The sequence below is a fragment of the Rhinolophus hipposideros genome, assembly GCF_964194185.1.
Source record: "Rhinolophus hipposideros genome assembly, chromosome: 3".
NCBI lineage: Eukaryota > Metazoa > Chordata > Mammalia > Chiroptera > Rhinolophidae > Rhinolophus > Rhinolophus hipposideros.
Genome location: NC_138049.1, coordinates 102,085,767 through 102,107,883, shown reverse-complemented (window position 1 = coordinate 102,107,883; position 22,117 = coordinate 102,085,767). Strand labels below are relative to the sequence as shown.

The window sequence follows — 22,117 nt, the reverse complement described above, 5'->3', positions numbered from 1 at the left end:
GGGGAGCACCGGCCTTTCCCCTTCAGGGCTGTGGCTCTGGGACCATTTCCTCTTTCTTCACTCTGAAGCCAGGAGCAGGCCTGCTGAGCTCTTGGGAGAGACAGGAGCAGATTCCCGATGCCTTACCCACCTGTGACCCCAGGTGGGTGTGGCTGAGTGTGCTGGCCGGAGGCCTCTCTCCCTGCTTCAGGCCCCCTGGAGACCTGCAAGATGGAGGAGGCGCGTAAGGAGAAGCTGGCATCTGTGTCCAATCTGGTGACTGTGTTTGAAAATAGCAGGTATGGGGTGGTGGGGGTGGGAAGGGTCACCTTGGCTAACTGGCCACCTCCCTCCAGCTCCTCTGTGGCAGCCCTGCGCCCCAGGGCGTCACAGGCTCTCCTAGCCTCCAGGCTGAGGAACAGGATCAGGGCCACCTTGGGCCCCCATAAGTGAGCAGTTCTCTCTCTGGGCCCTGTCCTAGACACCTCCTCCTGTCTGGCCAGGGCCCAGGGCCCTCGGTCAGGGGGTCCTCAGAGCATGGGAGAATGTTGTTGGGGCACCTGGAGCTGAGCAGAGGTGAGAGGGTAGGGTGTGTGTGGATGTGTTGGGGAGAGTCCAGACATGTGTGTAATTATGCATGAGAGTGGGTGGACCAAACACAGTGTTTGGGCTGCAGAACTCCACCCATTGCCCCACCAGCAGAAATAATAGCTCATACTTATCAAGCACTTACTCCTGATGCATAGGATAACCATATAATTAATCATTCCAACCACGACACAATTGACACTGAAAGTGAATGCCACTGAATTGTTTTTGGCGAGGGGGAGGGGACAATAGGAAAAGCAGAGACTGTCTCAGGTAAATCAGGATGTAGGATCAGCCTATCTATGGGCTTTGTTACTTATTTCATTTAATCATCTAACAACCTAACGGGTCGGTAGGTTCTATTTTTATTCCTATCTTACAGATGAGAAAATAAAGAACAGAGAGGTGGGGAGGGGGCAAGAGGCAATGCAGGGGCTTCTGTCCGAAGGGAAAAGCCTGGGCCAGATGTGTGGAAGTCTTTGGTGGCTGTGGCAGGGGTGTGTGTGTGTGTGTGTGTGTGTGTGTGTGTGACAATCCGCTCTACAGGCATGTTAGGGACAGTTGTAAGTAGAGTTCTCTGGAAACAGACTCTGAGATAGAGATTTACTTCAGGAGATTTGCTGGGCGGAGTTTTGGGAACAACACTATGGGGGTGAGGGACGCAGCATTGGGCAGAGAGAGAAGTGGAGCTGCCATACACACTTGCAACAGAGGCCCCAGCCTGTCCCAGGGAGCTCAAGTTGTTCCAGTTGAGGCAAAAGCTAGGCCTTTGTATATGGACTAGACATTGGTGTGCACTTCACCTTGGGTGAAGTTAGCCAGCTCTCTTCCAGGGAGGGCAATTCCCAGAGAGGAATTTAGTCAGTTACCTGTCAGCTGCCATGCTCCCAGGAGCTAGGAAAAGTGCCTCAGTCCTGAGTGGGTGCGGGGGGGCACAGCGCAGCATCACGCAGGAACTGCAGCAGACACAGGAGCCTAAAGAATGAACCCTCCCTGGCAGATTTCTGCCTTTGGATGCTAAGCTCATGGAATTACCATGCCGCCAGCTCACTGACAACAGATATCCTGGGAGCGGCCTAGACTCTGTGCTGAGGGCATCAGGGCCGACAAAGCCTCCTGTGCGCTTCCCAGCAGCAGTGGCATAGATGTGGACCCACAAGGGCAGTTCAATGTCCTGAGCCAGGTAACCTTACCCTGCCTCTCCCAGGGTCCTTTGCCAAGCACGTTCTGTTCAGCACCTAGGACAGCTCTAGGAACCACATTCCTGGTCCACCAACCACCTTCATGGCTGTGGAAAGAAGGCACACCAGGCATGCCCAAGGGAGACCCTCAAAATGTATGCTCTGCCCAGGTCAAAACCCCTAGCAGGAGGGGTCGGCCCTCAGCCCAGAATGGGGTCAGAGGAGGCCCTCTCAGAAGGTGAAATTCACCCCTTATTGTGTGAGGGGCCCCATGCCAGTTAGCTTGGCTTGGGCTTTCTTATGAGGGTTTCCAGCACTAATCTGAAACCGAAGGGTGAAGAGGAAAGAGAAGCTGGCCTGGAGCATTTTGGAGAAAAATGCAGAAGCTGAAACCACATATAGAAGAGAAAGCCTGAGCCCAGCAACTTCCATGAGCTGCAGACCTGCGGGCTAAGGAACTAGGCATTGGGGTACCAGAGAGGGGTGGAAGAGCCCATGAGGGGCTATTGGGGACTGGGCCCCAATCCCACCTCTGCCACAAACCAGCTGTGTGACTTGGGACCAGAGGGTGAGGGGACAATAGGAAAAGCTGAGGGGACAGAAGGAAAAACTAACTCTGGACCTGTTTCTCCTTGACTCAAATGGCGAGGGGTAGTTTAGGGCAAAGGTTCAAGAGCCAGACTGCCTGGTCTGAATCCCACCTCTGCTTTCCCTAATGGAAAGTTACTTATCTTCTCTGTACCTCAGTTTCCTTAGCTGTAAAATGGGGATAATGAAAAACTTTCTCACAGAATGTTGTCTGGTTGTCTATTTCCCATCCCGTTTCTCTCAAAAGGGTACCCACGTGTGTTGTCATCACAAGTCTTTCCACATCAAAGGGAATGGGATACAGGCCAAATCATTGGATACATTCAGTGAGGGTTGCCTCTGTTATCGACAGAATTTCACTGGCCTGCAGACCCAGTAGGGAGAGTAACAAAGCTGCCCTACGAAGGCCCATGTCTGGTGGCACAGGGAAACTGCTCCCAGACTGGCTTTCCCTGCCCAGAGGTGTGTAGGACATAGCTCCCATTGAAAAAAGCTCCAGCTTTTATAGCTCTGCCCTCTCTTTGCAGTGTTCTATGGCTCTCACCTTCCCTCAATGTATCAGTTACTAAGGTTTTAAGGCCTTTCCTGCTGCACAGACTAAAAACGGGTGAGCTCCACAGGTGAGGGTGATGGGGGGCACTTAAAAATCTCTGTGTGCAGAAGGAGGGCTCCTTGCTGGCTTCTAAACAGGGAAGCATGTAGTTCCCCAGAGAACAAAACGCAGTTCATGCTGACTCATTTTGAAGACTGGAGTTCCTTCCAAAAAAGTGTTGGAAGGGAAGTGGAAGTTTTACTTAGCAAACTCCTCCTCAGGGCCAGTTACTCAGGGGCCACTGCACACCTGTGATTTGCATGAATCACCCCAAAATCCCCACCAGGAAGGTGCTATTCTTCTTCCCACTCTACAGACAGGATACTCTCAGGTCTGCTTTCTTCTCAGGACACCGGGAGCAGCACCCGGAGCCCACGTGCTGGAGGCCACGCATCACAGCCCTGGGTGCAGGCCTCCCCCTCCCGCAGGAGCATGGGAGAGGCCCAGTGTAGGGGAGGCCCTGGGGTCCGGGCCCAGGACGGTCAGCAGGAGGTACTTGAGCTCCCTGAAGAACAAGCTGTCCAGCGGAGCCTGGAGGAAATCTTGCCAGCCTGGGACCCACCTGGGGCCAGGGATGCAGGTGCCTGAGGGCTGGGATAGAAGTGGGGAGCCGGGGGTCCCCTCCACTGACTTCCTCCCCAAACATTCTCTTCTAGTCAGAGTCAGCACTTCCCCAGCTGGAACCTAAATTCTCCCCCGTGAAAGGCTTTTAATTGTCTAGTATGCACCCCACTGTTGGTATTATTTCATATACCCCTCAGTGTAGGAGAGTTTTAGCCAAGGAAATCAGAACTCAGACAGCTTAAGGAATTGGTCCAAGGCCACACAGCTTGGAACGATCTCTCTCTTGTGAACCAGGTACCCTTCCCAGGTGTGGCCTCAGCTTACCCACTGAAGGAGGCAATAATCCCAACTAGAAATAGAGGCCAGTGCTAATTCCTTAGGTTGATCTTGGGCAGGTCACCTCCTTTCTCTGGGTTTCAGTTTCCTCGTCTGTGGAGTGCAAGGGATAGGTTGCGTCACACGGTGTACCTAGAGCCACATGGCAGGGTTCACGTCCCAGCTCTTTTGCTTACTAACTGTGTGACCTTGGGCAAGTCACTTTAACCTCTTTGTACCTCAGTTTCCTCACTTGCAAAATGGGGATGGTGGTCATAATAGTATGTTCTGGTAATTAACTGCTTTGTGACAAACCACCCTAAAATGCTGTGTCCAGATACAATGTATTATGTCTCACAATTTTGTGTGTTGACCGGAATGCTATTGGATATTTTTTCTACTGGTCTCATTTGGTATTTGTCCTAGTCAGCAGAGACTGCGGTAAAGTACCATAATAGACGGGGTGACTGATACAACAGAAATGTATTTTCTCATAGTTCTGGAGGTTGGAAGTCCAGGATCAAGGTGCCGGCAGGGCTGGTTCCTGGTGAGGCCTCTCTCCTGGCGTGTAGATGGCTGTCTTCTTGCTGTGTCCTCACGTGACCTTTTCTCTGTGCTGACGCTCTCCTGGTGTCCCTTCCTTTTCCTATAAAAATACCAGTCCTAGTGGATTAGGTTCCCCACCCTATGACTTCAAGTAACTTTAACTACCTCTTTGAAGTCCCTATCTCTAAATATAGTCACATTTGAGGTTAGAGTTTCAACATATGAATTTAGTGGAGGACACAATTTAGCCATCTCTCGTGTGGCTGTAGTCGGTGGCTGGAGCTGGAATGGTCAAGCAGCTCAACTCTCAAGCCCGGTGCCTGGCCAAGGATAGCCAGGAGACCGGGCTCAGCTGGGAAGCTGGCACGGCTGGGTCACTGACTCTCTCTCTCTCTCTCTCTCTCTCTCTCTCTCTCTCTCTCTCTCTCTCCCCCCCCCCCCCCCCGTAGTCTCAGGGCTTCTCCTCTCTATGTGGCCTGTCCACAAGGTCTCTCCACCAGGGCAACCAGACCTCCAGATATGGTCGTTCAAGGCTCTCAAGAGAGTACAGGCAGAAGCTTCTAGGCCTCTTGGGGCCTAGGCTCAAAACTGGCACAGCTTCACTTCTTCCCCATTTTCTCAGTTAAAACAACCCCAGCGCTAGCCCAGGTGCACTGTGGGAGGGCATGAATGTCGGGAGCTGCGTTTCACTGGGGCATCTTTGGAGACGATGCCCAACGTCCACCTCGGAGGAGTCTGAAGATGTCCCTTTCCTTCTCCTTCTCCCCCCAATCCCCTGCAGGAGCCTGAGGAGAAGAGGATCGTCCAGGAGCTGCTGGAGACAGAGCAGGCCTATGTGTCACGCCTCCATCTGCTAGACCAGGCCAGTAGCCAGGACCATTCACATGAACCCCAGCACCTGGATGTCCTCACCCCACCCCTGTTCTCTCTCCTGACCCACCTCACTGAGCTGAGAGTTGGAACCCCTCAATATGATTCTAGAAAGCCTAAGTCCTTTAACCACATTGGCTGGAGTTGGGGCAGAAATCAGAACTTAGCCCATGAACACTTTGTTCCCACTTCTGCCCTTGGAGCCTCACATATAGCAGAGTACACACCAGCCAGTCCTTCCAGGCCCCACACAGCATCCCCATCTGTCATCCCAATGCCAATATCCTAACCATTATTACCCCTTCACAATTTCTTAAGGAGCCCCAAAGCTAGAGGGTTAAATCATTGAACATCAGCAGAGGACTCTTTAGCTCGGCAAAGTCCAAGACCATGACAGACCCCAAATTGGCCCATGTCTGACGTTCATCAGCAGCCCACCTTTGACCAAGTCCCTGAGTCTCTAGGCCTTGGTTTGCCCATCTGTAAAATGGCCAGAATACAATCTTCCCTGCCTATCTCTTCTGGAGTTGTCGTGAGGATGATGGGAGATTAGGGAGGTGAAAGCATTCGGTAAGCTGGGGAGGGCTGCCGAAGCCCCCGGGGCTGTGTTTGCTCCCTCTGGGTAGCTGTGGGTGGCCCCCTCTCTGCCACAGGCCCCGTGACCCCGCGGCGGCTGCAGGTATTCTTCCAGGAGCTGTTGAAGGAGGCACGAAGCAGCAAGGCCTTCCCCCAGGATGTGGTCAGGCTCATCTTCTCCAACATCTCCTCCATCTACCAGTTCCATGCACAGTTCTTCCTCCCAGAGCTGCAGCGGCGGCTGGATGACTGGTGAGGTCCATCAGGAGCCTCTGAGTCCCTTGACCACAGCCTTGGCCAGGCTGGGGCACAGCCCTTAGGGCATTGGTTTCGGCCTACTAGTCTCCTGCTCTTTGCTGTGTGGCCACACGACAGTCTCCCGCTCAGGGCTCATTATCTGCACAGCAAGGGGCTTGGACAGATGAGCCCTGGGAGGCCTGTGTGTGTGTGTGTGTGTGTGTGTGTGTGTGTGTGTGTGTGTAAGGAGATGGATCAGGTCCTCCCTAGGCTGAGTGACTTAGGAGCCAGTGGAAATAGCCAGCGCTAACAGGGCTTCCTATATGCCCGGTTTTGGGCTTTACACCCATTAACTCACTTAATCTTCACATCAGCCCGCTGTCTGATGATGGCATCGTGGTTACGTAAGAAACCCTCTTTGTTTTCAGAGATGACCGCTAAAGTATTTAGTGCTGAAATTACTTGCTTTCTGTATTTGGCCCAAGAAATGCCATGATGTCTGGGATGGCCTTTAAAAATCTTGGGCAAAGAACAATGTTAGTAATTGTTAAATCCAGGGATGGATATATAGGGGTTCATTATTATATTCTTTTTACTTTATGTTTGCCTCAAAGGTTTCATAATAAAAGTTTTTTAGACAACCCTATGAGGTCACCTACCATTATTTTCATTTTTTCAGACGGTAAAATGAGGCACAGAGAGGCTAGGTGGCATGCCTGTGAACTAGAGTGAGAGGTGTAGTTGGGAGTCAAACTCAGGCCAGCTCCACAGGGTGGCTCCTTCCTGCTTCGCTGTAACAGTCCCTGAGGTGAACGACCTTCAGGCCCTACCCCAGGATGGTCCTGGCTAAGTCTGACCTCTCTGAGCCTTCATTTCCTCATGCTAAGATGGGCCAAGAAGTGTTCCCCCTGCAGGGAAGTGAGAAGGACACGAGACGAGACATGCACCGTGTCTTGGGCACTGCTTGGCATGTGGCCCTTGTCATTGTTACGAGCATCAAGTCACTAGTGAGCACCTGTCCTGGGCCTAGCTGGGCCTTTGGGGGAGCCCGATCTGTGGGAGGACAGCATCTGCCCTGAGGGGCTCAGTCTCAGAGGGCGAACAACACACTTGTGTGGGAGGGTGACATGCCGCCCTTGGCCTGCACCCGGCAGGGAGGCGGAAAGGCTGCTTTGGGGGTTCAGGGAGCCTAGGATCAAGGGAGGGGGTCCGCAGGCTGAGGGGAACGCCTGAGTGCCCCTCCTGCAGGTCAGCCACCCCACGTATCGGTGACGTGATCCAGAAGCTGGCCCCCTTCCTGAAGATGTACAGTGAGTACGTCAAGAACTTTGAGCGAGCTGCTGAGCTGCTGGTCACGTGGACTGACAAGTCCCCCCAATTCCAGGAGGTTCTCACCCGCATCCAGGTGAGGCTGGGGTAGTGGCGGGGCAGAGCCCGCAGGGCCTCAGTTTCCCCAGGCATTTGGGGTAGCTCTCAGGTTCAGTGCTTCCACAAGTCCTGGTACCCACCCGCCCCGCCCACTCCCATGGCCCCGAGGGGAAGCCTGACCCTCCCCTCCCCACTCCCCCACACTACTCCCCCACCCCTCCCGACTCCCCCACACTATTCCCCCACCCCTCCCCACTCCCCCACACTATTCCCCCACCCCTCCCGACTCCCCCACACTATTCCCCCACCCCTCCCCACTCCCCCACACTATTCCCCCACCCCTCCCCACTCCCCCACACTATTCCCCCACCCCTCCCGACTCCCCCACACTATTCCCCCACCCCTCCCCACTCCCCCACACTATTCCCCCACCCCTCCCCACTCCCCCACACTACTCCCCCACCCCTCCCCACTCCCCCACACTACTCCCCCACCCCTCCCCACTCCCCCACACTACTCCCCCACCCCTCCCCACTCCCCCACACTATTCCCCCACCCCTCCCCACTCCCCCACACTATTCCCCCACCCCTCCCCACTCCCCCACACTATTCCCCCACCCCTCCCCACTCCCCCACACTATTCCCCCACCCTCCCCACTCCCCCACACTATTCCCCCACCCTCCCCACTCCCCCACACTATTCCCCTCACCCATCCCCACTCTCACCCCACACTATTCCCCCCCCCACTGTCCCTCCCCAAGAGCAGCGAGGCCTCGGGCAGCCTGACCCTGCAGCACCACATGCTGGAACCTGTGCAGAGAATCCCACGCTACGAGCTGCTGCTCAAGGAGTACGTCCAGAAGCTGCCAGCCGAGGCCCCAGACCGGGCTGATGCCCAGAGTGAGGACACCCCCCGGGGATTCAGGGGCTGGGGAGGCCCGAGCCACTCCTATACATTTAATGAGCACCTGCTAACATGGTGTGATGACCATCAGCCATCAACATTGATTTTTGGTATTTCGTAGACATTATAGCACTTTTTACAGACAAGGACACTAAGACCCAGAGAGTTTAAGTGACTCTCTCAAGGTCACACAGCCAGAAAGGAGCAGAGCTGGGATCTGAAGCCATGCCTGCAGGAGGCCGAAGTCCATGCTCTTTCCACTGCACCCTCTGGGTCTGGCTCACTTTGGGGAACAGTGAGAGACACAGAAGCCAATCGCCTAAGCCCTGTCTTTCAGCGGCTTCCAGTCTCTCCACCCTGAGGGGGAAATGGCCCCCATCATCCAGACTCCCCACATGTGGGCAGGAGCACTGGGAGGGCTCCTGCAGGGGCCACTCACAGCAGGCCCTGAGGCTACTTTGCTAGGCCTCAAGGACCTCCTACCTCAGCCACCAGCCCCAGACTTTTAGGGGATAACTCTGGCTCACCCCCGCTCCCCTTCAGAAGCCCTGGACATGATCTTCTCAGCCGCGCAGCACTCCAACGCAGCCATCACTGAGATGGTGAGCAGCCCAGCTCTCAGGGCTGGGAGCAGCGGGGGCATCCCCGGGGCCTGTCACCTCCTGCCTGCGGCTCTCCACCTCCCTCAACCCACCCAGGTCTCTCTATCTGCTCATCCCCTGATCCCGCCCCGTGGCACCGGCCCCACTGCTGCTCTCCCTCTCATACCCTGACCCTGTACACACAAGGCAAAACTTCCAGAAGGAGGTGGACCCTGCCTGGCCATGGCTGAGGGTGCACCCCTGTCCCCAGGAGCGACTGCAGGAGCTGTGGGAGGTGTACCAGCGCCTGGGGCTGGAAGACGACATCGTGGACCCCTCCAACACCCTCCTTCGCGAGGGCCCAGTTCTCAAGATCTCCTTCCGCCGCAGCGACCCCATGGAGCGCTACCTTTTCTTGGTAGGAGGATGCTAACCCCGCCCCCCCCACACAACCCCCCACGGGGGAGGGAAGTCATGGGCCGCACTGCCCAGGTCCTGCCTGCCTGGTGTCTACCTGGTACTGCAGGAGGAACCGGGATGCTTCTCTGGCCTTCTCTGCTTTGACATGTGGGTGGCTTTGGACAAGTGTTTCCTCCAGGCCTCAGGGATTTCCGCCTGAGGGCTTTCCCAGACATGCCCTAGGAAGCAACCGAGTGAGCATTAGAACCCCTGTTTGCTTCCAGCCTGTGGTGTTATTTGTGCTCTAGGACTGCACAGCAGGAGGGAGTTAGGTTAGCTACTAGGAAGAACTGCCTGGGTTTACACTCCAAAGGGCTGCGGTCTCCTGGAGAGCTGGAAACTGGTTCTGCCTAGAGGTCTGGGAGAGGCCGTGACCCCTTTAGTAAGCCCCTGCCACCCTGATCCCCCTTGAGAAAGGCCTCATAGGTTTCTGAGCTCTGCCGTGGTCCTTGGAAGCCCACAGGTAGGGCAAACCTGCAGTGACCATCCTCGTTGGAGGAGGGGCTGGACAACCCCTTCCTCACAACCTGTGACAGACATCCTTGAGCTGGCCCAGAGTGTGGCGGGAGGGGAAGGAGACCAGTGGTGCTTGGCCCCCCTCAGGGAAGCCCCCCCCATTCTTCTCTGACCTGCCCCTACACACACTCTCACACATGTTCCTGTTGTGTCCACTGCAGTTCAACAACATGCTGCTCTACTGTGTGCCCAGGGTCATCCAGGTGGGCGCTCACTTCCAGGTGAGGACCCGCATCGACGTGGCTGGGATGAAGGTGAGAAGCACCCCAAGCATTGTCGGGCTTCACCCCGAGGGTAGGCCCAAGTATGGGGAGGACTAGGAGGGCCTCGCCCTGGGTCTCAAACCAGGTACCCAAGCCTGGCGGGTCCTGGGCCATCGCGGAGTTGGGAGAGTTTGCGGTTAGAGCTCTCCCATCTGGGCCCCTAGCCCTCCTGTCCAGGGCCCTTCTCTGCTCGACCCTTTGGGTTGGGCGCCCGCCCAGCCTGGCCTCACTCTGCTTTCACCAGGGCTTATAAAACTTTAATAAGTACAGGAACCCCCTGAAGGTCTTGTTAAAATGCAGGTTCTGATTCAGCAGCTCTGGGGTGGGGCCTGAGATTCTGCATTTCTAGTCAGCTTCTGGGCGGTGCTGACATTGCAGGTCCACAGGTCACACTTTGAGTAGGAAGGGTCTACACTGTCAGCTCAGCTGCTGGCTTTATGTGTCCCCATCCAGAGGTGGCCACAAAAGAGCCGGGAGAGCAGTCCGTAATAGTGCCCACTAATAGGCAGGCACCGTGGGTCGGGCTCTGCCTCATCCCATCAGATCCCCTTACCAGCCTTGTGATGTAGGGGCTCTTATCCGCTGCAGTTTTGGGTTTTTTAATCTTTCAAAAATAATAATTTTATTACTTAAAAATTATAGGTAATACACATTCCAAAACTCAAACAATATAAAAAATATATACAATGCAAAGTCTCCTCCCCAAGGTCCCGTTCCTGGAGGCAGGCTTGGCTTATCGTGAGGCCTTCCAGAGGTAGTCTTCACACACACAAACTAATACTGTATTATTACTGCTCCCTTACTTTTGTTTCACATCAACAGTGACACAGGTTTTCACATACACTATCCTGCGCTTGGCTTTTTTAGCTAAATAGTAATTCTGGGGGTTGCTGTGTGTCAGCTCACGAGGAGCTCGGTCCTCCTTTTGCAGAGCCGCGCAGTGGCCCAATGTATGCCTGCACCGTGGCTCATTCAGCCAGTCCTCTACTGAGGGACATTTAGATTGTTTTCAGTTGGCAGCCTCTGCAAATGAGACTGTTGACTTACTCTGCGCAGCTTGCCTGTGTTCAACTATCTGTAGTTGATCCCATTTTTAAAAATAAGGAAATAAACTCTGATACATCCAATGGAATATTATTCAGTGCTAAAGAAAAATCAACTATCAATCAGTGAAAAGACATGGAAGAACCATAAATGCATATTATTGAGGGAAAGAAGCCAATCTGAAAAGGCTACATACTGTATGATGCCAACTATATGACATTCTGGAAAAGGTAAAACTATGGAGATAGTAAAAAGATCAATGGTTGCGATAGGTTAGGAGAGAAGGAGGGATGAAGAGGCAGAGCATAGAGGATTTTTTAAGGCAGTGAAACGATTTTGTATGATATAATGATAGGTCATTATACATTTTCCCAAACCCGCAGAATGCGCACCAGCAAGCCTGCATCCTAATGTAAATTCTGATGTGTTCATCCACGTAGGCTTTTCAGTTGTTAATGAATGTGCCATTCTGCTGCGGGATGTTGACAATGGGGAAGGCTGTGCATGTGTGGGGCAGGGGGCATATGGGAACTCTCTGTGCTTTCCTCTCAATTTGCTGTGAACTTGAAACTTTTCTTTAAAAAATGAAATCTTTAAAAACTATAAGGAACCTAAGGCCTAGAAAGGTTAAGTAACTTGCTTGGGGTCGATCCAGGTTGAAGGTTCAGGTATAACAGAGTCCAGAGCCCCTGTGTCTGCTCCCCAGACTGTGCTGTGTCCTATTAAGCCTTCAACCCAGAGGAATAAAACTTATGGCAGAATTGCAGGCCTAGTAGGGGAAATGGCGGGGGAACGAACCTTCTTGACCACTCCTTTTTCATCCCTCCTGTCCCGAGTGTCCTGAGGGCTGGGGCTGGAAGAAGCATGTGCAGGCTTGTATTTCTGGGAGCCTTGGTGAGTGAGACTGAGAAAGGCAGGTTTATGAAGAGTCACAGACAGACAAATGGAGACAGACAGCCCTGTCTTAGGACTGGCAGAGATCCAGGCATAGAAAAGGAGAGGCAGAGATTGACTGACAGATAGAAAAGCCAAGAAATATAGAGACTAAACCAGAGTCATAAGAAAAAAAACAGAGATGGGGCTGAATGTCAGACACTTAGGGCTCATGGTCCTAGCAAGTGCCAGGTTCCTGGCAGCTACCAGTCCCAGTGAGCTGTTCCCCGCAGGGCATGTTCTGTGCTCCAGTGGCCGCACAGCACCCTCTCCTGGATGGCACAGGCCTGGTAGGTGCAGACTGTCTGGCCATGACTGCGTGGGAACCATTTTCTGAGTCTGACAATTGGAGGCAGGGCTGGCCTTCACCCATCATGATGTTTCCCATTGGCCTATGGCCTCCCTGGCCTCCTCCTTCCTGGGTGTCAGGGAGGCCTGGTTCTCAGCAGCTGACTCTCTCTGAGGTCTGAATTGGTTCTATTGTTGTGCCATCCTGCACAGCGCCAGCCTAGGAAGAAGGAAAGGATGTGAGCACACACCGCCCCCCCATGGGTTTCCATGTACCACAGTGCAGGTTGTGCACTGCACGAGCTCACCTAAGCTAAGATGAGCCACACCTCATCCACAGCAGCTGTCACAGATGGTAGATTAATAGTTCTCATTGTCCGGCAGATGGCAGTCAAGCCTCTTGTTCCAATAATATCTGCCTATAAGGCCAATTTGCCAACAGATGTCAGTAAGGTGTTTTGAGGAAGTGGTGTCTTTTTCTAATTAGCACAAAGGCACTGTATGGCCTAGTAGGGACCTGAACGAGCCCAGACTTGGGGGTGGTTGAGACTGGGCAGTCAGGAAACTGTTCTCTGGAAAACTTCATCCTCTCCCTCTGCAGAGGTAGATGGCCCTGGACCCTCAGGTCAGGAGCTCCTCCCATGTCTATTAAAAGCATCATATTTCTACCTACCACTGGACTCCAAACCTTAGATTTCTTGCTTCTTTTCCCTCTCCCTTCTCCCTCGCCCAATTAGTCAAGGAGTCTTGCCAGATTTTCTGGTATTGTCCCCCAGGTAGAAACCTCTTCTCTCTCCCCAGGTACAGGCAGGCCGTAGGTAGGCCTGGACTACTTAGGGCATCACTTCCTAACTGGCCTTTGGGCAATTGGTTTGTGCCATTTCCCCCAGATCCAGCCCTTCATACCTTACACACAACTGCTGGAGTGACTCCCCACACGCCTCTTTCCACCTGAGCTTCTCCCTCTATAAACCCTCAGAGCCGCTCCATTGCCAAGACCGTCAAGTCCAAGAGGGGGCAGACTGATTCTGCCGTCCTGAAGGGTGGACCAGGCCTAACACGAAGAAGGGTATGCCCAGAGTCTAATGCTCTCTGGGATGTGGGGGGGCCCCTCTTAAAGTGGTCACATGTGGCAGGGAGCCAGCAGAGGGGCTCAAGTGTCAGACAGATTCAAGGACAACAAAGTTCCCCCACACTAGGGCTCTTGGGCTCTAAATCTATGGTTTAGCTTTCCTTTGTGACTCCTTCTCCACACTGCCTGGGAGAGGTCTGTGCTCACAGGACTCTAGAGGTTGGGTGGAAATAGATGCTCTTCTATTTTACCTCTGAGGGCCCAAAACTTGAGTTTGCACCCTCACTCTGCCCTTTAGATGCTGTGTGACCTCAGGCAGCTCTCTTGCCCTCTCTTAGTCTCCATGTTCTCATCTCCTAAATGAGGGTGTTAATATCCACCTTCCAAGATTGCTGTGAAGATTTTCTTTAACTTTTTATTATGGACATTTTCAAACCAAGGAAATGGTACAATGCACCCCCACATGTTCATCACCTGGCTTCAACAATTGTCTACTGAAAGCCAGTCTTGTTTCCTCAGCATCTCTCCTCTTAATCCCCCTTTTCCACTGGATTATTTGAGAGCAAATCCCCCCCACACAATCATTCTACCTGTAAATACTTCAGTATGTCTATAAGAGATAAGAATTCTTTTTCTTTTTTTTTTTTGGCCCTAAAACATGACAGCAGTACCATTATCACATCTGACAAATTAATAATAATTATTTAGTAACATTAAGATCCTTGGGTTTGCCTTGGCTGGCTCATACATGTCTTCTCACAGCTGATCTGCTTGAATCATTTGTCATACACTTCTTACATCCCTTTTAATCCATCATACCTCCCTGTCTCACTTTTTCCCCCCCCATTTATTTATTGGGAAAAAAAGATCATTTCTTTGGGTAGAGTCTCTCATAATCTGGATTTTGCTGACTGCAGCCCTGTGGTGTCATTTAACATGTCCCACAGTCCCTATATTTCTTGTAAACTGGTAGGTAACCTGGAGAGGTACCTGACCAGATTCAGCTCTGCAGGAAGATAAGCTAGAGAGTCACTGCCCCTCGGATGGCTGTTGGCATTAGGACTGATCGGTGGGGTCAACAGTTTTGTGGATTGAATGAGAACATGCATGGAGAGCCCTGAGCTCAAGGCTGCCACTTAGCAAGCTCTCTAACTGGTATCTTTCATAATGGCCTCAGGACTCTGTGGCATTCTGGGACAAGAAGATGGTGAAAGACAAGATCTGCTTGATCTATGAATTGGGCGAGAAATTCTTTCATTCACTGTATGGGATAGAGAGTCTTATTCGAGGCCCTAGGTCTGCTCTTGAAAAAATTGTGTCCCCAAATCCGATTTGTGACCCAATTTCCATTTTTGGTGAAACCTTTGTCAGGAACTGTCACCCCTACCTCACACTGGACCAATTTAGCTGCTGCTAAATTCCAGAAGCTGAAAGTCTGATTTGCTTAGAGCGAGGCCCCGTGCACGTGCACTTGCTTAGCTCCCCAGGGTTAGGGAGACAGTGAACAAGCTCCCGATCCCTGTTCCTGGAATTTGAATTGTCCCTTGAGCACAACCCACCTCCACCACCCACACTGCCTGGGGGGCGGTGGGACAAGTCTGAACAGCGGCAGTCCGGTGTCTGTCCTATTTCCGCGCAGGTGCGGGAGCTGACTGATGCCGAGTTCCCACACTCCTTCCTGGTGTCTGGGAAGCAGCGCACCCTGGAGCTGCAAGCCCGGTAGGCGGCGGGCTGGGGGCGGGGAGGCAGGATACTGGGAGGGTCTGCTCTCATCAACACCCGTTCACTTTCTGAGCAGGTCCCAGGAGGAAATGATTTCCTGGATGCAGGTATCAGAACGCTTCAGGGCTCCCAAGATTCTGACCCTACCTCCCAGGGCTGAGGGGGAGGGTGGGGTGCATGTGTGTGGGAGTGGGTGGGGGGATTGGGGGACTGGGAGGGTGGGGGGTGGAGGGGAGGTGTGGGTGTGTGCCCAGCTGCTCCGTGCTCTTCCTCGGGAGTGGCTCTGTGGCAGTTTGGAATCAGACTTGAGTTCAAATTATGCTGCCACCTCTCATTGTGTGACTGGGTGGCCTGGGACAAATCACTTAATATCCCTGACCCTCAGTTTTCACATAGGTAAACTGGGGGTAATCATTTCTCTTCCCTTAAGTCAGCCAATGTGTGCTTAAAATCTGGCGCCTGGCACCCAGTAGGCTTTCAGCAATGTTTGTGGAATGTGTGATGGATGGACACATGAGCGAGCCCCCCCTGCCACCCCTCTAACCATCTCCTGTGCCCCTGCCTCAGGCCTGCCAGGCCGCCATTGACCAAATCGAGAAGCGGAATGAAACCTTTAAGGCTGCGGTCCAGGGCCCTGAAGGAGATGTCCAGAAGGAGGTAAGTGAAAACTGCAGAGCCGCCAGCCGCACACAGGGCTACTCCCGCTCTGCGCTACCCAGGCCCTCTTGGAGGGCAGGAGAGTCACCTACTAACTCAGTTCCCCATTAGTAAAGAATTCCTGTGGGAGCCTCTGTATGCAACCACCCCTAAGAAGGACTGCACGTCTGTACAGCTCTGGCTGTCAGGGGCAGCACAGGTTTGGGTTTGAAAGTGCCTGAGATGAGTAGGTAGAGGGAGGCGGGAGGGTGGGGGTCAGGGAGAGTTTCTGTGACTGGATTTTAAATTGAGCTCTGAGCCCTGACTTGCTGGGTGTCTCTGCTGAGTCACTTGACCTCTCTGGGCCTCAGTTTTCTCACCTGTAAAATAGGACTAATAGTAAGCCACGTACCACACAGTCTTCATTAGTTCAGTCAGCTCCATGTGAAGCCACTGGGAAGCACCACACACATAAGCCTCACCACAAACTGGGGCAGGGGCCCCAGGGCCTCAGGGAGGGGGCACAAGAGGGTCACGAAGTCCCCACCCTGCTCCCCAACAGCTGCAGTCCGAGGAGCTGGGCCTCCGGGCCCCGCAGTGGGTCCGGGACAAGATGGTGACCATGTGCATGCGCTGCCAGGAGCCCTTCAACGCCCTGACGCGCCGTCGCCACCACTGCCGGGCCTGTGGCTACGTGAGTACTCCTGCCAGCGCCCCTGCCTCCACCTGTGCCACCTTAGCCTTCGCCCTCTCTACTCAGGCCCTGCTCACCCTACTCTCCCCTCCCCGCCGACTCTGCCGGCTTCAGCCAGGGTAGCCCAGAAGCTCCGGGTGTGATCTCTGTGCCAGGCATGTAGCTACCTTGTGTGGACCCCACAGCATCCACCCGTGAAGCAGGGCCTGCATTATTCTCATTCCACAGACAGGGAGACGAGGCACAGAGAGGTTAAACGGCTTGCTCAGGACACTCCACAAAGTGACCCTATTAATGCACCGCCATTTCCCAAGGCCCCCAGATCCAGCACCAGGAAATGGTCTCCAGCTCCAGAGTGGGGGCATTCAAGCCCTTCAGCCCCGCTCAGGTCTTGCACCCACCAACTACCTCATCAGCCCCATGCCTGCTATACCCATCCCTCGTTGTCCTCTCTTCATGACCGACCTCAGCTCACTGTCCCCTCCTCTTCTTGGCAAGTCCTCAGCACTCCAGCATGTGATCAGCTCCATTGCTAAGTCTGCCCACCAGGTTTGGCCCTCAGTTTCCTCACCTGTACAATGGGGATTAGAATAGACAGACACCTCCAGGATACTGGTAAGGACTCAACAACAGAAGGTGCACTCCTTTCCCTGTCTTCCTCCTCCTTGCCTTCCCCCTCAAGAGTTCAGGCAGGGCTCCCACAGGAGTGAGTCACCAGCTGATTGAGGAAAGGACCTGTCCACTCCACGTGTCCCTCTTATCAGCTCAAGCCCAGTGATCAGAGGCAGATCTGATTTTGCTTTTTAAGCACCTGCTGCACTTGAGCTGTTCTCTGCCCATCACAATCCCCTCCATTTACTCTGCAAACAGAGAAGCCCTTTACAACCTTAGTCTTTAATGACTTCCTGGGGACTGGAGACCAGCTGGGCAGGTTGGGTCAGGGAGGTGTCCCCAAGATGTGTTAAACTACAATCAGGACACAAAGCAAATTTCTAGGACTGGGGACACACCTCTATTCAGATGTAAGTGATGAGTTACATCCCAGAGCCAAATAGAAAGGTTCTGGAGATTAGCTACTGTTCTTGGTGATTCCGTCTGTAAATAAGAGGTGAGTCGATTTACACTTGTGGCTTTGTAAGTAGCTCCTTAAAAATTATTTAAAATAGTTAAGAAATACAAAAAGGCACAAAGAACAATATAACAATACCCACTTCCCTAGCTTCCAGGTACATGGAAGAAATAAAATATTCTGACAGCTAAACGAAATGTATGACCCCTGATTGGATCCTGGATGGGAAAAACAAAACCAGCTACTGAGGTCATTATTGGGACCGTTGGGGGAAATTTGATTATGAACCATATGTAGGTACTATTGTATCGATGTTAAATTTCCTGAGTGTGAACAGGACATTGTTAATGGGCAGGAGAGTGTCCTTGTTCTTGGTTGATATCAACTATATATTTAAGGGTGAGGTGTCATGATCACTATAATTTATACTCAACTGGTTCAGAAAAAAAAAATAATATATATATATATATATATATATATATATATATATATATATAGAGAGAGAGAGAGAGAGAGAGAGAGAGAGAGAGAGAGAGAGAGCAAATGTTAACAACTGAGGAATTGGGTAGTGGGGGGGTTTCATTGTATTATTCTTTCAACCTGTCTGCAGGTTTGAAATTTTTCAAAATAAAAAGTTGGAAGAAGAGAAAATAGATTAATAATATAAAAAATATTTTTCATCTCAATAAGAAATAAAACACTCCCGAAGTAGTTGAAGCCTCTTATGTGAGGCTGTGTGCAATAGCCTCGGCCCGGTTTTGGGGTTTCTCCTGCCTATGCATACCTTTGTACTCTGTGAGTCATTCTCTCAGTGGTTTGGTGGTTTGGTGCCCAGTTTCTGTCTCCCAGCTGCCAGACGGGAATCCTGGTGAGGGTGGGGCAGGCCCAGGACTTGTCCTGTGGGGCCCTCCCAGGTTATGTGCTGTGCTGGGCACACAGAGGAGCTCCCTGATAAATATCCTTCCCCGTCATCTCTACCTCTTGCTCCCCGTTTCCAAGCCCACATCCTGGACTCATTGTGACACCCCTGTCTTCCTGGAAGTCGCATCCTGCAGCAGCACCCCGTGTTTCTCTCCGAGTCTCATCATGCCTCTTTCACCCTGTCTCCCCAGTGTGGTACACATCGGCCTTCTTGGGGGCCTCTCCATGGTGGGCTGGGGTGGGCCCCACTCCACAGAGTATCCATGGCAGGTCTTCCTGGCAAAAACAACCAGCCCATCATTTTTGTATTGGAACACGCTTGACTCTAGGATTGCGTGGAATGCAAAATTGGCATGAATCTTAAAGCTAAACCACCGGAGGGCAGGTTGTTGCCAGTGAGCTGTGTGGCCTTCAGCAAGTCGCTGCCCACTCTGGGCTGCCCTGCGCTTGCTGTCAGGTGAGGATAAAAGCCCCGGCGCTGTTCACCTGGGGGTACTGCTAGGAGAGTCAGGTGAGATGGTAGAGAGGACAGAAAGCACTTGGAGAAGTGAATCACATGCAAGGGGTGTGTGCAGGCAAGGCCCTGGGGTTAGCAGCTGCCTTCCCAAAGGAGGAATCTGAAGGGGAGAGAAGTGAGGCAACTGCAGTGGGGTCCAGACCTCAAACCCCCAGCTTAGGGAGCCCAGGGTCTCTGAGCTCTCCCCCTTCACCGCTGCCTCCAGGAGGCTGGGCCTCTGCCAGCATGGGGAATACCCCTCTCTGCCTCCATTCCTCCTCTGAATCTCCTGTTTCTTCCTCCTGTCCCTGGTGGCTCTCACACCCCCACCTCACTGGCCCCTGTATGAACACGGTCCTCCTCGCCTCACCTCAGGCTCCAAACCCCTCCTTCCTGTCCTCCCCTAGGTGGTGTGTGCCAAGTGCTCTGACTACCGGGCTGAGCTCAAATATGATGACAACAGGCCCAACAGAGTCTGCTTCAGCTGTTACACGTTCCTCACCGGAAACGTGCTCCCCGAGGACAGGGACGACAAGAGGCGGCACATCCTGGAGGTGAGGGCCTCCACCCTCCACTCAGCAAGGGGGTGCAGGGCGCCGACCACCCCGCGTGCTGGCACTGTCCTAGGTGCTGAGGGAAAGCCAGCTGTGGTCACACTCTCCCTCCTCCTCTCTCTGCCCACAGACACACCCCCATCCCTTCCCCGCCAAACAGAGCTGGGCCTGTCACCAAACTGAAGCAACTTTGGTGGCAAGCTGTTGTTCTTGCTCTTCCACCTCTCCCCTGTGTCCCCATCCAATAATCTCACAGCCAGTTCCTGTTCATGTCCCCATGTCCTAGCCAACAGTCCCAGGAGGTGAAGAGCGCTGGTGTTACTGAATCCACTTTACAGATGGGGAAACTAAGGCTCTGGGTCAGGGTCCCACTGTTGGAAAGAGGCAGACTGGAGACTCCATTCTAACTGGAAGGGACTTCAGGGACCTATCCCATGCAGGAGACTCAGGCCCAGGGAAGTGACTTGCCCAAGGTCACACAGAAAGTTAGGAGCCAGCTCTCTAACCTTTCCACAGACATCCTTTCTGTTGCCCTTGGGGCCTCGCTGAGCCACTCTCCACCCCACAAGCACTCTCCAGGCGTCTCCCTCAATGCCAGTCAGCACTGATGGGGCACTAACTATATTCACCTACCTGCTACGAATACATCGTAACTCAGCCCCGCTCTGGGTACCACGGCTTGCTGCCCCTCACTCATTAAAAGCCAGGTTGACATTCCACTCCCCTTGGGAGGTGGAAGAAGACCCCAGCCTATTCCAGCTGACCATAGCTCCCAGGTTTCACGTTGGTTCCTTTCCAGGGACATCTGCCTGCTTTCCATTGGACATCTGCCTGCTTTCCAATACTCTCCAATCTTCTGGTCCAGCCCCTGCTCATGCTCTCCCTGACTACTGTGCAACACAGCCTGCCTCTGGAGAGAGGGGATGGTCAGCCCCCCTTATCAGGCCCCTCAGTTCTGCTTAGTTCTGAGGGAACAGTTCTGAGGGAACTTGTAGGTGATAAGTCCTCTCAGCACCCACCCCGAGTTCAGGCTGGCTGGGGTTTGACTGCAGCTCTGCCGCTGGCCAGCTGTGTGACCACAGGCCTGTGATGGGACCTCTCTGAGCCTCAGGCAAATAACCCTCCTTACACTGTTGCTGCAGGCATTAGAAATGGTGGTTGTCAAGCCCCCAGACCAATGTCTGTCACGTAGTGGTGCTCTGTTCCCTGACAGTCTCTCTCTCTGATTTTAGAAAGGCTCCGCGGCGGGGTCTGAACAGAGTCTAATGTGCAGCTTCCTGCAGCTTGTCGGGGACAAGTGGGGCAAGAGCGGCAGCCGGGGCTGGTGTGTGATCCCCCGGGATGACCCCCTCGTGCTCTATGTCTATGCTGCCCCTCAGGTAATGCCACCACCTGCTTCCCCAGGCCTCCGCCCTCTCACAGTGTGGGGCAGGGTGCAGGGGGTGGGGAGGGTGAGTACTGTTGGCCCAATATGTCGGATGAGGAAACCGAGGCCCAGTAAAGACATGGTTCCTGCCAGTCACAGGATTAGTGGCTTTCAAAACTGGACCTACACACTAGGTCACAATTGCTTTGCCCTCAAGGGGCAGCCAATTCTCTTCTTCCTTGATACCCTCCTGCCAGCCACCCTGCCTCATGAGTGTGTGGGGAGTGAGAGGTGGGTGTGTGGCTGTGACTGAGACGGTGGGGCTGAGTGGGAGGACAGCTGCCCACAGCTCTTTCCTCCCTCCCAGGATATTCGTGCTCACACCTCCATTCCCCTGCTGGGCTACCAGGTGACAGCAGGGCCCCAAGGGGACCCCCGGGTCTTCCAGCTGCAACAGTCAGGCCAGCTCTACACCTTCAAAGCTGAAACTGAGGAGCTGAGGGGCCGCTGGATGAAAGCTATGGAGCGAGCGGCCAGCGGCTGGAGCCCCAGGGAACCCAATGATGGGGCTCTGTCTGATTGAGCCACAGCCAGCCCCTCTCCCCCTCAGAGCCCAGCTCCTGCAGCCTCTGTGACCTTCCACCCCATGCTGAGTTTTAAATAATTGATTGCTAGTCATCTGGGCCCAGACCATGTGTCCTGATTTGGGATTTAGAAAACATGCGTCCATTCCTTTGGGAAGAGGTGGAGGGGTGACCAAACTCCTGGTTTGCCCAGGGCTGAGGGGCTTCCTAGGACATGGGACTTTCAGTGGTAAAACCAGGGAAGTCCCAGGTTGCCCATGATTGTTGGTCACCAGTGTGGTCTCAGCGTGGGCTGCACATTAGTATAACCAGGGATCTTTTAAAAATACCCATGGAAAAGATATGAAAATAAACTAAAACTTAAAAAAACAAAACAACAATACCTGTAGCCATCATCAAAGATTTCTGATTTAATTGGTCTGGGATGGGGGAGGCACGGGTATGTTTCAGGAGTACCCACGGCCTCGGTTACCCAGATGAAGAAGGAAGAAAGCAAATGACCACTGGTTGAACCCCTATCAAGTGCCAGGCATGGCAGTAATAATAATAAGAAGAAATAATAAGAAATATTTTACATGGATTATCTCATTTCACCCTCAGGATTTATAAT

General features: G+C 53.2%; 1 protein-coding gene across 1 annotated transcript; it reads left to right on the top strand.

Annotated features, from left to right (window-relative positions):
• Nucleotides 1-59: 59 nt before the first annotated feature.
• On the top strand, nucleotides 60-21,852 carry FGD2 (FYVE, RhoGEF and PH domain containing 2). The gene is made up of 16 exons (XM_081038727.1): nucleotides 60-278; nucleotides 3,277-3,508; nucleotides 5,135-5,215; nucleotides 5,903-6,051; nucleotides 7,285-7,441; nucleotides 8,167-8,305; nucleotides 8,853-8,911; nucleotides 9,162-9,308; nucleotides 10,027-10,119; nucleotides 15,105-15,184; nucleotides 15,264-15,294; nucleotides 15,755-15,844; nucleotides 16,386-16,517; nucleotides 19,411-19,557; nucleotides 20,790-20,936; nucleotides 21,291-21,852. The coding sequence occupies exons 1-16, from the start codon at nucleotides 211-213 to the stop codon at nucleotides 21,504-21,506; spliced, it is 1,968 nt and encodes a 655-aa protein (XP_080894853.1). The 5' UTR covers nucleotides 60-210; the 3' UTR covers nucleotides 21,507-21,852.
• Nucleotides 21,853-22,117: the final 265 nt, after the last annotated feature.